At 41.7% G+C, this 14,787-nt stretch overlaps 1 protein-coding gene across 1 annotated transcript in view; it reads left to right on the forward strand.

Annotated features, from left to right (window-relative positions):
* Positions 1–14,787, forward strand: part of ERBB4 (erb-b2 receptor tyrosine kinase 4) — a 584,914-nt gene that overhangs the window by 545,965 nt on the left and 24,162 nt on the right. The window contains exons 21-25 of the mRNA XM_030952612.1: positions 6,810–6,965; positions 10,023–10,098; positions 12,095–12,241; positions 13,565–13,662; positions 14,130–14,300. Coding sequence (XP_030808472.1) covers positions 6,810–6,965; positions 10,023–10,098; positions 12,095–12,241; positions 13,565–13,662; positions 14,130–14,300 — 648 coding nt within the window. The remainder of the gene's footprint in view (positions 1–6,809; positions 6,966–10,022; positions 10,099–12,094; positions 12,242–13,564; positions 13,663–14,129; positions 14,301–14,787) is intronic.

Here is a 14,787-nt window from a genome sequence, read left to right on the forward strand (position 1 = left end):
TCTTTCCCTTCACTTTGGCTTCTTGAGTTTGTTTTGACCTGTTGTGCTTTAGCAATGTCTTCATTTTGTGTCCTGGGACAGAGTTTAGCCGTGGAGTAAATCAGGCCTTTGGGCTCCTATTTCTGGAACAGCTAAACTTGCAGGTTCCAAGCAAATACCTGGTGCTGACTTCTTTTTATCCAGACTTGTTCTTTTGGTGTGCAGCTGGCACTTTTATGTTGCCACAGGTAGTGTGTGTCCTCCTGTGGTTGGTATGGAGCCAACTCATCCCAATTTTGTGCTTCAGCTGAGCTAGCCCATGTGTGAGCAGACAGAATTTGTATTTCTGGGTGAGGCACATGGAGAGATGTAAGACTGACCTGTGTTCCAAACATCACTGCTCTTTTCCCAGCAGAACTAGCTCGAGTTACCTGTGCAGGAGTTGTGTTTTCTCTGGTTGCCTTTCCATAGGGACAATCATCCAGCTGCACTGGGATCCCACCTCTTGAGCCAAGTATAGATAATCTTGGTCTTGCTTCTGTGTACTCTGAACTGTTTAGTCTGAAAAGATTTAGCAAAGTCACAGCAGGACTGTGAAGAAAATGCTGTTATCAGCAGTGTCCCCTCTGCTCGTGTCACGCCTGCAGATCTGGCAGAGTTTCTGTCATCTGGTCCTGCTCAGGTGTACAGGACCAAAGCAACTGTAGGCAAATCTAGATAGTTATACCCACTTTGTGCATCTGAAGATGGCCAGCCTGAGATAAAAGCACTTTTACCCTGAAATACAGCTTGCTACACATTAATAGCACATTGCTTCAAACTCAGACTGAAGAGAAATTAAATCTTGAGAGCTTTTCAAGTGAGCAGGAGATGAGAAGGAATACGTGACTATCACATCAGCTTTCTTTGTCTGCCCTTTACCAAAGAGAGAGAGATTAACTCAGCCCCTATAATTGAATTGAACTCCTAAATATTTGGGCTTTCAGGACTGGTTCTCCCTCGCCAGCTCCACCAGGGTTGGCAGAACTGCAGACATTTTCAGGAGCCCTTGGCAGGTGAGCTGCTGGAGGTGTGCTTAGCACGAGGGGTGAGTGAGTGCCCAGCTCAGATTGGTATCGTTCCTCCTTCCCTCCCCTTGGCCGTGAGGTGACCTCCAGGGCCAGCTCCCAGCCCACCCAGGACATCCCACTGTGGGAAATAGGAAAGGTAAGATGATTTCCAGAAAGCTGGGAAAGCAGGCCTCAGAAATAGAGAGAGCAGAGAAACTTAGAATCAGCTGCAGCTGCAAAGTCTGAAGGTAGAAGTTACAATAGGTACAGCAAACCAAGCAAGGACATGAAACAATAGTTTGAGTTTTAGGCTTGGCTAAGATAGACCTTAAGACTGCAGGAAAATATGTTTAGCAAGATAGTGGAAGGTTTTAAGCTTAATAATGAAGTATTGTGTGTTGTTAATAAAAAACATACAAGCAAGCATTGTGTGGAGCAGGTGTATGTGTTCTTTTAGTAATTAGTTAAAACAACTGTCTGTGAGTTTTAGCAATATGCTGTTGGCTAGAAAGTTTTTCAAATGCCCTGTAACAAAGAAATCTTTGGCTGCTGCTGGCAGGACATGAGCTATTGCTATCTTTCTATTGTCTGAACCATGCAATGAGGCTGAGGCTGCAGTAAAAGTTCAAGGAATGAACCCCAGCAATCCCATCCTGTTTGTGAAAGGGAAAAATTAAACCACAAGCCAACACAAATGGTGCCCCAAATGGGTGAGGATTCATTTCAAAGGTGTGAGAGAGTCCCCAGCTCAGGCTGGTATCATCCCCTTCCCTCCCCTTGGCTGTGAGGTGACCTCCTATTGTATTTGTAGGCATCCCTGTGGCAGGGAGGAATGATGGATGTGACTCCATGTTCTCAGAAGGCTAATTTATTACTTTATTATACTATATTATATTAAAGAATACTATATTATATTAAAGAATACTAAACTATACTAACGAATACAGAAAAGATACTTACTGAATGCTAAAAAGATAATAATGAAAACTCCTGACTCTTTCCAGAGCCCCAACACAGCTTGGCCCTGATTGGCCAAAGAGTGAAAACAACTCACAGCAGAATCCAATGAAACAATCCCCTGTGGGTAAACAATCTCCAAACACATTCCACATGAGCACAACACAGGAGAAGCAAATGAGATAAGAATTGTTTTCCTTTTCTCTGAGGCTTCTCAGCTTCCCAGGAGAAAAGTCCTGGGCAAAGGGATTTTTCAGAGAATGTGAATGCCACAACCGCCAGTGCCAGCTCCCAGGCCAGCCCAGAACATCCCAGCTCTGCAGCTGACTCCGGGCCTTGCAGAGCAGCGTCAGTGTTTCTGTCCCACAGCTCTCTCTGGAGGAGCAGCTGCCTGTCTCAGAGTGCTTGCTCCTGCCAACAAAGGGCACAGTGTTTTCCTTGAAAGTATATTTTTAGCCCAAAGCAAAATGACACCTTTTCCATGGCGCGGGCAGGGGAAAAGATGATCATTTGGAGCTTTCTGCAGTGACTCACATTGTTAAGCGAGCCTTGAGGATATTAGGATGGTAAGAGAGGAGTCTCCAAGGCTGCAGATTAATGTCCATGAGAATTGAGCTGGACTTGAAATTTTCTTCCTTCATGTAGCTGAAGAATGAATTTGATGAATCTGCCATGTGTGCTGGCTTTGGTGGGTGGAAGTTATTATTTAAAAAAACAGGCTGCTCTTAATTCCTGAGTGAGATAAGATCAACATGCCCTCAGTTTAGGGAAGCAATTATGTTTAGTGTAGAAAACAAATGGAAAAAAAAGTGTTTATAGGGGGTTTGCTGTGGACTGGTATTGCTGAAGATCTTGGGGCAGGTGAAGGTCTTTATACTTTTTAAATTTGATTTGTTCTTGCAAAATGATGTGTCGTGCAAGACAGAAGACATATGTTAAACTTTAGTTAATGATTCAACACATTTGAGTTCATCTCTAGCAATTATCCCAAAAGGATTTTGCATTTAATGACTTACATACCTGTTTGAATTCTGTCCTGAGTAATGAATGTATTTTTTTTTTCTGGAGATGAAATCCAGGCACTTGAGAAAGAGCTTTCAGGCAGGACTTGCAGATCAGACTTGGGGATTCCCTGCACAACAGCTGCCACTTTTGAAACAAATCTAGAAGCATCCTCAGCAGGGAGGTGGGACTCCAGAAAGCCCAGGAAAGTGAAGGAAGTTAATTTACAGCATCTGGAATAGTCTGTGCTCACACCTCTCACAGTCTGAGCTGTGCACATGGAGGCTCTGCTCAAGAGCTTCCCTCAGAAACTGGGAGGCAAATTACAGCAGTAGCAGAAGGTAACACTGGTTATAATAAAGTAAGGGAGCAGCAAATTATGGCCACAACTTCAAGGCAGATCTCAAACCTGTGATTTGCCAGAAAAACTTTATTTTCCTTTTAAAAAAAATCCTTTTATTCTCCTATTTTCTCCACCAGCCCAGCTTTGGTGATACTTCCACAGCACTGGAAATCTTAGTACTTTATGAACCTAATTTGGTGTTTTCTCTACTCCTCAGCGCTTGGAAAGATCAGAAAGCTGTCCCAGATCATTGTCTTCTCTTGTGCCATGGGATTTTTAACACAAAGTCTCCTTTCCACTGTCCCACTTCCATTTATTGCCAGCACATTTTCTCATTTTCAGGTCTGATTTTTTTTATGAAAAGAGCAAACCTGACTACCTGAAGTGACCATTCCAAAGCTGTCACAGTGCCAGAAAATTTATAAACACTTCTTAATAAAATTGCAAAAGATCTTTTTTCATGGCTCTTAATGAATAACTTTTAGTCTGTTCAACTCATAAAATTTCCTCCTGGTATTCTCTCATGGCTTTTTTGGGTGGGGATCCACCAACTGTGTATTTTTTATCATACCTCTGTATCATATTAAAAGATTAAAGATTCATATAGAGCTTTTTTTCCCTGCCAGGTTCAAAAATGTCTTCAGGTAGTGCTTCTCTGCATAATATATGTTTAGACAGTATTGCTGCAGTGAATACTGTAGGATTCCCTTTTTTTAGATTCTTTTCCATCCACTTGGATAGTCTCATTTATTGAAAATACAGACATATATGTATGTGTGTGTATACTTCTAGATAATATTATATGTATATATATAGTTTATATATTTTATAAAAATATATATATTATATATATATTTAAATTTATATAAATAAATATAAATATATATATATATATACTTCTGCCACACATATTTAAAGCCTGTTGATAGGGTATCAGGAAAATCAAACATAGTTCCACTGGGTATTCCCAAGAGGATTTACATTTCTGCAGACCATGGACCCTGCAGAGGATTTTGTAGCTGCTAATCAACCCAACAGGGGCTGGTTTTGGCTTTTAGGTATCACAGGTGGGAGGCAGCCCCCTGTCAAACAACAGAGGTGGAGAAAACTGCAATGATCCCCAGGCAGTTATTTCTGCCCTCTTTCTGGACAGAAAAGAAAAGAAAACCAGCTGTGGCATTGCTGAGCAGCAATGAAAGGTGTTGGTGATTACACATCTTTTTAGTTCTTGAGAGAGTGTGAGGTTAGGATGAATGAAATAGAATCTTGCTAAAGTGATACTAAATAATAGCACAAAATTGGAATAAATGGAAATGAATGAATAGAATAAACAGTGAAACATCCTAAAGCTTTAGCCTCTAGGTTTGAAAAAATGCTTGAAATTAGAGACAGTAAAATAAGACCAAAGAGGCATGGTTAAGAATTTGGTTGTGTAACTCTTTCAATGAAGGATGTTTTTGCACACCTTACCATCCATCCCTGCCATCATTAACTAGTATCAGGAGGCTAAAGCCTTGTACAGCTCATCTGTTTTGATTTTCACAAGACAAAAATTCTGTGTTTTCATTTTGGCTAACAGCAATTTTCATATTGTTTCAGTGCTGATTGGTACAAATTAATTTATTAAAGATTATAATTTTATTTGGGCCTGATATATTCTGATGCCAGCAGAATTCCCTCATCAGCTGGTATCAGGGTGTGATTCTTGTGTGACTCACAATTGTTCAGCCCATGAGATTTATTTGTCTTTTTTGCTATGCTTTTAATTTGATATCGAAAAGCATTGATGTCAAAAACTATTATTCTTTTAAAGACTTACAATTCTGATGGTCAAAAGCCAAAAATATTGCTTTGCACTTGGTAGGAGGGTGTGTTTGCTGCAAGTAGCAGTGCTTCTACAGAATAACTTCAGTTGCTTTATGCCAAAGTGCCCCTGCGTCCTCTTTAACAGCCCTTCATGTTGACTGCATGAAATACTGTTTATGCCAAACATTCTCCCACAATTTTCAAAGCTTTGACTGGTGTTTGCATTGAAATCTTTCACCTAAAAACAGTTTAGGGTTCCCTTGGATGCTTTTTTGCAGAGACATGCACTTTGATAGAATCCTAGAGGTGGAATGGATCTTAGGGCCCATCCAGTTCCACCCCCTGCCATGGGTAGGGACACCTTCCCCTATCCCAGGCTGCTCCAAACATGTTTTGGTGTTTTCTACTCCAAACCCCATCCAGCCTGGCCTTGGGCACTTCCAGAGATGGGGCAGCCACAGCTTCTCTGGGCAAGCTGTCCACAGACCACGGGAGGCAGCTTGTGTGGGGAACAGGTACCTGTGAGCTCCTCAGGCTGTGGAGGGATAATCAAATCTGGCCCGTGGCACTGAGTAATCTGGTTATTTTAATCACTACGTGTGACTCTCTGAATTATCATCTGTATTATGGGATAATATGATCTCTTTGGTATTCAGCAATGACTTTTTAAAAATTATCATATATATTATACAGAGCTAATATATTAAGAGATGCCTTAAAGGCAATTGTCAAGTGTGTGATTTCATCTCTAAGTTCTAATAATGGTGGTTAATGTCATAAATGCCTTTTAATGAAATTATAGGCTTGTAACCCTGCCCAACTATCCTTTGTGTGTTATATAATTAATAGGACCAAGCTTTGGTGTTGATCTCAGTGTCACAAAGCATGGTGCAAATTTCCATATGCTGGTGGATGGTTAGTCTCCCATCAGAATAAGAATAAGGTTAAGGCCAGGCAGTTTGAGTATATGTTACCTTATCTTTAAAGGCAGCTGGATGGGCTTGTTAACAGAATATACTTCTAACAGAATATATATGCTCATAAAAAAGGGCCATTGATCTAATGCCTTATTATAATACTACAGGCAATATTTTAAGGGAGTGAAAAGGTGAGGGAGTTGCAGCACTTGGAATAAAGAATTGTTTTCCTTCTAATCCACTGAGGATAGTGAAAATTTGTGACCAACTTAAAAATCATTTGAAGATGGACGAGAATCTTTGTCTTGAATTAAAGACACTTGTCTGGGATGTGACAGAGCTGGGATTGTTTCCCAGTGTGCTCTAATTTCTGGGGTCTTTGGCTAAATTGATTATTTTTTATGATCATCACATTTCCTGTCTGAAGAACAAGGACCATAATATTTCTTTTCTTTGTCTCACATTTCCAGATTTTAAGCTTGCTGTAGCAAAAGCGCTATCTATATGTTATTTTGTTGGGTTTTTTCTCTTTGGTAATTGAATCTTACAGAATCATTCATAGTGGACTAACTCAAGGTCATCTGATCCTGCCTCCTGCTCAGAGCAAGAGCAATGCTGAATTTCTCCCCTCTAGGCCATTTTCTCATTGTAAATACTCCTAATTGAACCGGCCATTTTGCGTGTCACCAGTGAAAGTTAGCTCTCCAGAACCATGTAAGGCTAATGAGCATTATTGTACTGTTCTTATTCCTTCAGGGAATGATGTACCTGGAAGAGAGGAGACTTGTCCACAGGGACCTGGCAGCCCGGAATGTCCTGGTGAAATCACCAAACCACGTGAAGATCACTGACTTTGGCTTGGCCAGGCTCCTGGAAGGGGATGAGAAGGAGTACAATGCTGATGGGGGCAAGGTGAGCACTGAACATGTCTGCAGGTAAATCTGCCATGCTGTGACAAAGTTCCTGAAGGTTCTCCTTAGGTCAGTCCCTGTGGGACTGTTGTCTGTGTAAGAGAGTCTGTCAGTGGCTGAGCAAAGCCCTGCCTTGCAGAAGGACTCTGTTGTGAAAGAACACACAAAACCTGCTTGTTTTTTGCACAGTGAGCTTCTCCAGGCATTAAAATATAATTGCATGAGCAGTTTTCACACTTAGAATTAGGGGTTTTTTTTTCACGTGCTCCAGGTGTGTCTTGTTTTGAATATTTTGGTTCAATGAGTGATGGATGTTCTGAGGCATTCCTGCCCAACCTCTTTCTCTGGCCAGTGTACACCTCAATAATGTGCAGTCCCACTTTCCCAGACAAAAAATTTTGTGAAGACAGAAGGGAAGGCCACAGAACGTGAGAATTTCTCTCTTCTATCACATTGAAAGAGCCTGTGTAGTTATGTCTTGTGTCCACCTCTCCAATACCATGCTGAATGCCAGGCCACTAAAAGCCAGCCTGAGGATAATTTTGAAACCAGATATTTTCTCCTATTACTTTCCAGCAAACCACACCATGGCCATGTAGTGCCTTACCTCATTTCTGCTAATTTCAGATAAATGCATGATAAAATTCAGGAGTCAGTAAGTAGGTGGTGCTTCTGGCTGCTGCCTAAACATCTTGAAATTCCCCATTTCAATCTGTCACAGAATCCCAAAGGATTTGCTTCACCTGTCATTCCTTTTCCTGGATGTTCAGTTTGCTTTCTGTCTCCTTGCTCTCTGTGGTTTTTTGTGCTCACTCGTGCCCTTGGCTGGGACAAACAGCTGTTTCAGTGTGTGCTGTTCTCTGGGATAAGCTGCTGCCTTCTTTGTTGGCTGCTGCCCTTGGATCACCTGGCCAGGGCAGTCAGGGAGGTGAAGAGCTTGAGAAGAGCCAGCAGTGCTTTCCCATTTCCCCATGGGAAGATACCTCCTGGCAGGGAAGGTGGGGTTTTGGCAGCTTCCCCTGGCTCCCTCATTTCTTTAATCTCTTCTCGGTAACCCCTCAGCCTCTTCCCTCCCTCAGTGAATGACAGAAAAAGAGTTCATCCTTACAAACCAGCTGTTTCCTGGCAGCTGTGTCTTGGACTTGTTACCCTGCTGAGAGCTCTGGAGCAGGATTTATGGCAGATCTATCACTTCCCAGGTCCAGAAAAGCATCCTGTGAAATCAGTATTGAGAGCATGCAAAGGGAGGTTCAGACTGGACAATCAAGTGGTTGTCAACAGAGGTGGTGCAGTTTCCATCCTCGAAGGTTTTCAAGTCCAGACTGGACAAATGTCTGAGTAACTTGGCCTAATCTCCGAGGCCTGAACCTGCTGAGAACCTGAGGTGGGACTAGAGGCCTCCTGAATCATTTCCAACCTGAGTTATCCCATCATGAACAAGGCAGCTTTCCTCCTTCAGCAGCTGTTCACATCTGGGATCCAATGGGAATGAAAGTGATGCACTTCTGCAGAGTTCAGTGGGGGAGGATGAACTGTCTTTGCAAGAGTTAAGGCAGCCTTTATTACAAGGTGCTATTTTTGCCTTAACTCTATAGGTTATGTTCATTAGTGAACTTCATGGAAGGTAGTTTCATTAAGGGTTTGAATGAACACACATCCTCTGCTTTTACACCCACCATCTGTTCAGATTTTGCCTGCAGTTACTCATCCCTTTGGTTTATTCCAATACCTCTTCCATAATTCCAAATTGGAGGCAACCCATAGGAGTCCCTGCCAGGTAAAAATCTCCTAAATGTTTGTCCTTCAGAAATTCATGGACTGCAAGGCTGTGAGGCCTTGTAAAGGCTGACCTAGAATAAAGACTAGATGGGGTTAAAGAATAAAGTAGGGATTCATTAGAAAGCCTCAATGGATCCACTTTGGGCAGCACAAGAGCCCAGCCAGGGCTACACCCAAGATGAACCCAGAATGGTCACAAAATGGACACCTGGTCACAGGGTCTGTCTCTTTTATAAGTTCTGGTCCATTTGCATATTGGAGTCAAATTACAGCTTTAGGCTATGAAGTCCCATCCTTCTTGTCTTTCTCTCTTCAGTCCCCATTGTTTATGCTCTTGGGCCTGAGATTTGGATCATTTGTCCTTGGTCCCCAGCTAGAGAAGGAATTGTTTTATCTCCCTACTCTGTGCAGAGAGCTCACCATCCCCTTATATGGAACTCAAAGCTACACACTAAAGCAGTACAGAATCTGAAAAATATAAAAGCTAAAACCTGAGGCATCAGCTGTGCCTGCTGGGCCCAGCTCAGGAATGGGAAACACCATGAATCCCCTTTTAACAGGCACTCAGGAGGATGGGCTGGAATGCAGGAGCAAGGTTTGGTTTGCCTGCACACCCTTCTCTGTCAGAAGAGATGACTCACTGACACAGGAATGAACGTGGGGCTGCTGACTTAGTTTGGGGAGCAACTTCTCCCACTGCTGTGCTGATACAGAGAGCTGGGATGGCTCCTGGGATGGTTTTTAACAAGTATTGGGAGTTAACAATAAAGCACTGAAATTCTCCTCATTGCCTGTTTACCATGATGATGATGATGATGATGGGGATGCTGAAGTGTTTCGATCCCTGCATTGTAACCTGGCCTCATCAGAGAGCAGCTGAGATATCAGTGTTGCTATCTCAGATTGCAGAGATTACAAACTGTTAAGGAATAAAAGCTCCTGCATTCCACCTTCTCTGCTGCACTTCAGATTTAGGAGAATTACATGCAATTTCTGCATTGGTCCCTCTTGACAAAGGTTTGATGAAACCATAGGTTGTTCCATTACTTGTGAATCAGTAAATATCACAAGTTCTGCAGGTAACTAGTTCAGCTTTCCCACCTCCACGTTTTATGAGGCACAGCTCCATTCTAGAGGGCAGGAACAGCCATTTCCTCTGGTTTTTTTCAATCTCACATTGAAGGAGGCAGGGAGAAAAAGTTGTTGTATTCATACAGGATCTGTTTGCATTGTTTTAATAATGTATTTCTAAGGTTACATTTCTCTTGTCCTTCCCTAGATGCCAATTAAGTGGATGGCTCTGGAGTGCATACACTACAGGAAATTTACCCATCAGAGTGATGTGTGGAGCTATGGTAAATCTGCACGTGATTAGTTTAAAAAGTTGTGTCTTTTAAAGCATTAAACCAAGTTGTGTTAATGTGTTAAAGATATCCTCTTTTCTCAAAGGAGTTAATACCAGAGGCATTTGCTGTTCAGGTTTTGGGTTTTCTTTTTCCTTTAAATGTGTAACTGTAAGCAGCAATTGTTACTGTCTCCTGTGTTACTGCCCTGCTCACTGAAATATATTATCATGATGTTCCCCACTGGGGTGAGTGCCTCCAGGTCTGGTCTGGTAGCAGTTTGGCTGATTATTATGACAGAAGAAGACTTCTTTCAGCTTAGCCATGGATTCATAAAAATACAGCTGCAGGTCACAATTTTCAGCAGTCTTTGAAAAGCTCAACTCTAAAAGCCATGAATGTCAAAAAACATTTTCAGGCTTATGGGACTTTTTCTACCTAGAGTCAGATAAAAGGGAATTTGTTATAATACAGAGCAAATATGGCAAGAGAAAGAAAAGGAAGAGACAAGCTCTCCAAACTAACTAGAACAAGCATCTATTTAATTTCACAGATAACTTGGGAATTGGTGAGCTACACACACAGAGAAAAAGTCATATTTGAGAAATGAGGTGTTCCTTCAGTGTTGCTAATTGTTATTCAGATGAGCTGTTTGCCCCATCTGCAGAGGTCTCTGCCTGTTTATCTGGTACAGCTATTACTAATAAAATCATGTATACCTTTGTAAATGGAAATTTGCAGCAGTATCTGGGGCTATGGGGTCCTATTTGCATTTCCTGTTGCCATATTATCCTGAGCCAAAAGGGTGTGCAGCTCTATTCATTACTCACTTTTACCTGTGGGTAGCAGCAAAAGACACTGTTTGCTGTGGCTGGGTAGCTGCCCTCTTCTAGTCAGCTGAAAAGAGCCTGGGAGAGTTCAATTGGTCTTGTGAAGCTGCTCTTTCTCTTCAAGTTCTGTATACTCTGGATCACTCAGGAAAAAATATGCCTTCATTTATGAAATTCCTTTTAAATGGAGGCCCAGAACATCTGTAATCAGAAAGGAAAAGACCATAAACAATTGACAGTAGTTAACAATATTAACAATAGTTATTTAATATCAACAAGGAGATGAATGAGGGTGAAATAAATGTGGTTTACTCATGTGGTAATTTTGCCCATCACTTTTCACATTAGCATGACAGTTGTGAAAATATGGTACTGCTCTGAGGTGTGCTTAAAATGACCTTTGCAGTTCAAATAAAAGTTAAACAAAACAGTGTGAGAGCAGCATTTTCAATATTTAAGATTCTATTCAGGCACAAATTCTTCTACTTATGATATATGATCTTTATTTCCAGCTCTGAAGGCAAAACAAATCCTATGGCTTTTCAAAAAGAGAACCTTGGGTTTGTAGTGCAGTACTGTGATAAACTCAGATCCATAAGGTGACTTAAGGGAAGAAATGATAGCAGTGGCTGTGAATGGCTTGCAAGGCAAAGCCAATGACCTCATGTTACTTATTCAGTGCTGTACCTTTGTGGGAAATTGATGGTCTAATTTAGGGAACATCTGTGCTTTTCCCCCTTAAAATAATAGAGTACATCAGGCACTCATTTCCCTTTTTGATAATAGAGTGTGATGCATTCTTTTGTTATTGCACCCATTTACTTTACCACCCTTCATTTGTCTCAGACCTTTCTCGTGTGCCTCAGGTCTATCATGCCATTTCTTACACCAGTAAAAATGACAGAAGTTGCTTTTGAAGATGACCACAAAGTGCTGTTTCACCATTTTCCAGAATTTTTAACTGGCAGACTGTCATGGTTTAAGCCCAGATGGCAGCTGAGCACTGTGTAGCCACTTGCTCAACTCCTCCTGTCCCCCCAGTCCAAACTTCAGTTTTCCAGGCACTGGTGAAGAAGAAGAGATTGAAGTCCAGAACTGGGCCAGGATACTCTGCTGGCCCAGGTGAGGGAATCTGAGCAGTGTGACCCCAAACACTGACACTCTTTTCTTCTGCCTAGGAGTGACCATCTGGGAGCTGATGACCTTTGGTGGGAAGCCATATGATGGAATCCCAACTCGAGAGATCCCCGACCTGCTGGAGAAGGGGGAGCGCCTGCCCCAGCCCCCAATCTGCACTATTGATGTTTATATGGTGATGGTGAAGTGTAAGGAATTGTCACTTCTGATACCCCTGTATTTTTGTATATTTTAGTATAGTTTAGTTGAGGATGTTTATGTGGTGATGGTGAAGTGTAAGGAATTGTCAGTTTTGATCCCCCTGTGCTGGCTGCAGGAGGGACCCTGGTTTAGAAAATTTCCATAGGTAGTCTCTGGCAGAGCTGGGACACAGGGCAAGCTGCTGCTGCAAAACAAAAACTTTCCAAGTTACTGTAAATTCCATTTAAACACTGTCTGCACATCTTCTGCATTTTTGCAATTGTTAGGTATGAAGGGCCCAGTTAGCTCAGCCTCTTATTACTGTCAGTTGTTATCTCATATTCTTGCTGTGAAGTCAAAATTGTCTGATTGTTATTGTAAACCCTTGTCATTTCCATGACAATTGATTCTGATATAAAAAAGATAGTATTAAAAATAATTATGGCACATGGATACCCAGCCAGAGAAGGCTGTGAGGAGAAACCCCGTTTCCAAATATTGAGGAAAGAAATCATGAAGGTTTTATTGTTAGTAGCAAGAATGATGATTGAAATAGTAATAATAAAAAGTAAAATTAATAGAAGAAATGCTACAGAGAGGATTATATTTTTGTCATTCTTAGTCCAGTATAAAAATTTATGAATATTTTTACTCTAGTAAAAAAGGAAAAAAAGTCTGCACATGGTTTCTTCAAAGTTTTTTATCTCCATGATACCCCCTCTAATGACAGTATCCTCCAAGGTTATGCTTCTAATTTAAAAAGAATTAGAAATATCTCTCTGATATTTCTGGCTTAATTTAAGTGAGATTAACATACAGACATCTCATCCATCATATATACTCCTTTCCCTTTTGCATTGTACACAAAAGCTCTGCAAAAAAAAAAGGAAAGGACAACTACAAGTAAATTAAGTATCTTCTGTAAACAGCTGTACTGTGCGTGGAAGTGTGGAAATTAAATTGTGCAAGGGCCTTTGTTGAGTGCAAAAAATGTCCCATGTGGTGAGACACATCCTTAATAAAAGTCAGTCAGTGCTGATATCCAAGTGTGCAAGATGGAGAAAATTGCAAGGTGGTGTTGCTGTCTCTGGGACAGAGGGGTGCCCAGCAAATTAAGGAAAATTCCATGCAGTAAGGAACAACCTAGTCTGGGCAAAACCAGGTGTTTCCCCTTTTATGCATCATCGAATTCTAACTTTCCATTCTTCTGGGTTCTTTATTGAAACTTTTCTTTGGGCCAGAGCTATCAAGCACTTCAAACTTGTGCATTTGAAAAAACAGAATGATTTCCACCCTTAACACTTAATTTTTCTTTCTCATCTTTCATCCAGGCTGGATGATTGATGCTGACAGTCGGCCAAAATTCAAGGAGCTGGCTGCTGAATTCTCCAGAATGGCTCGAGACCCTCAGAGATACCTGGTGATTCAGGTGAGCAACCCTGCAGCATCACAGGGGTGGGAAAAATAATTCTTTCTGCAGCACCCAACTCTTAGGGGCGTTGGCTTTGAATGTTTTGAAGTGTTATTCCCCACCCCTCCTATCTGAGCCTAAATAGCTGAGATATTTCACAAAATATGTCAGAACTCGGGTCAGAAACTGATCTTGTATGGGAAAAAGAGAGAAGAAAGAATAAAAGCTCAATCACAAGAATGCCAAAACCATGGTTTTGCTTGATTCATGCAGTTACTCCCTTCTTGTCATCATATTCCCAGTAAAAAAAAAAACCAAACAACAAAACAAACCCACAAATTATGCGGTTATAGTGCTTTTGAACAAACGAAGCAGCATGTGTGGTCCCTGCAGCCTGGCTGCCAGGGCATTAGGAAGGCTGAAATTCTCTTTTTGGGAAGTTAATCCATCTTTTGATGTTTTTCCTCTCAATACAATCTGTTCAGGGAGATGATCGTATGAAGCTCCCAAGCCCAAATGACAGCAAGTTCTTCCAAAATCTTCTTGATGAGGAAGACCTGGAAGATATGATGGATGCTGAAGAGTATCTTGTTCCTCAAGCCTTCAACATTCCTCCTCCCATCTACACCTCCAGGACAAGAATTGATTCCAACAGGGTAAGAGCAAGCTCTGACAGAAAATATTGGTTATTATAAAAGCACAGGTGGAGATTTAAGTACACCAATCAAACAGAGGCCAGCACTGCCTTGGGAATTACAGGCTCCTTTTGTAAGGAGAGTGGCTATAAAAATGTTGTCACTGGGCTCCCTGTTCATTGTGCCTCAGTGAATTCTAAATTAATAGCCCAGCCTTGAGTGAACAAAGGCTCAGCTTGAGCTGCCTGTCCTGAAAGCACAGCTGAGGCTGCTGAAGTCAAGCAGGGCTGCATCTGCACTGTGATGTGGCCAGGAAGTGCACAGCCCTGGTGCTGCCATCCTGTTCTCTTGGCAGGGCTGGCACTGAAGGAACTGAGGGCAGCTGGAATATGCAGATAATGGAGCTTTTGTGAATGGAGGCAGATTTCCAAGCCAGCCCCTTTTCCTGTTTGCATGTGATGCTTTCATAGCCCCCCTTCCCAAATGTGTGTTTGTGCTGAGCACATGG

Source organism: Camarhynchus parvulus, chromosome 7 (genome assembly GCF_901933205.1).
Source record: "Camarhynchus parvulus chromosome 7, STF_HiC, whole genome shotgun sequence".
Classification (NCBI taxonomy): Eukaryota; Metazoa; Chordata; class Aves; order Passeriformes; family Thraupidae; genus Camarhynchus; species Camarhynchus parvulus.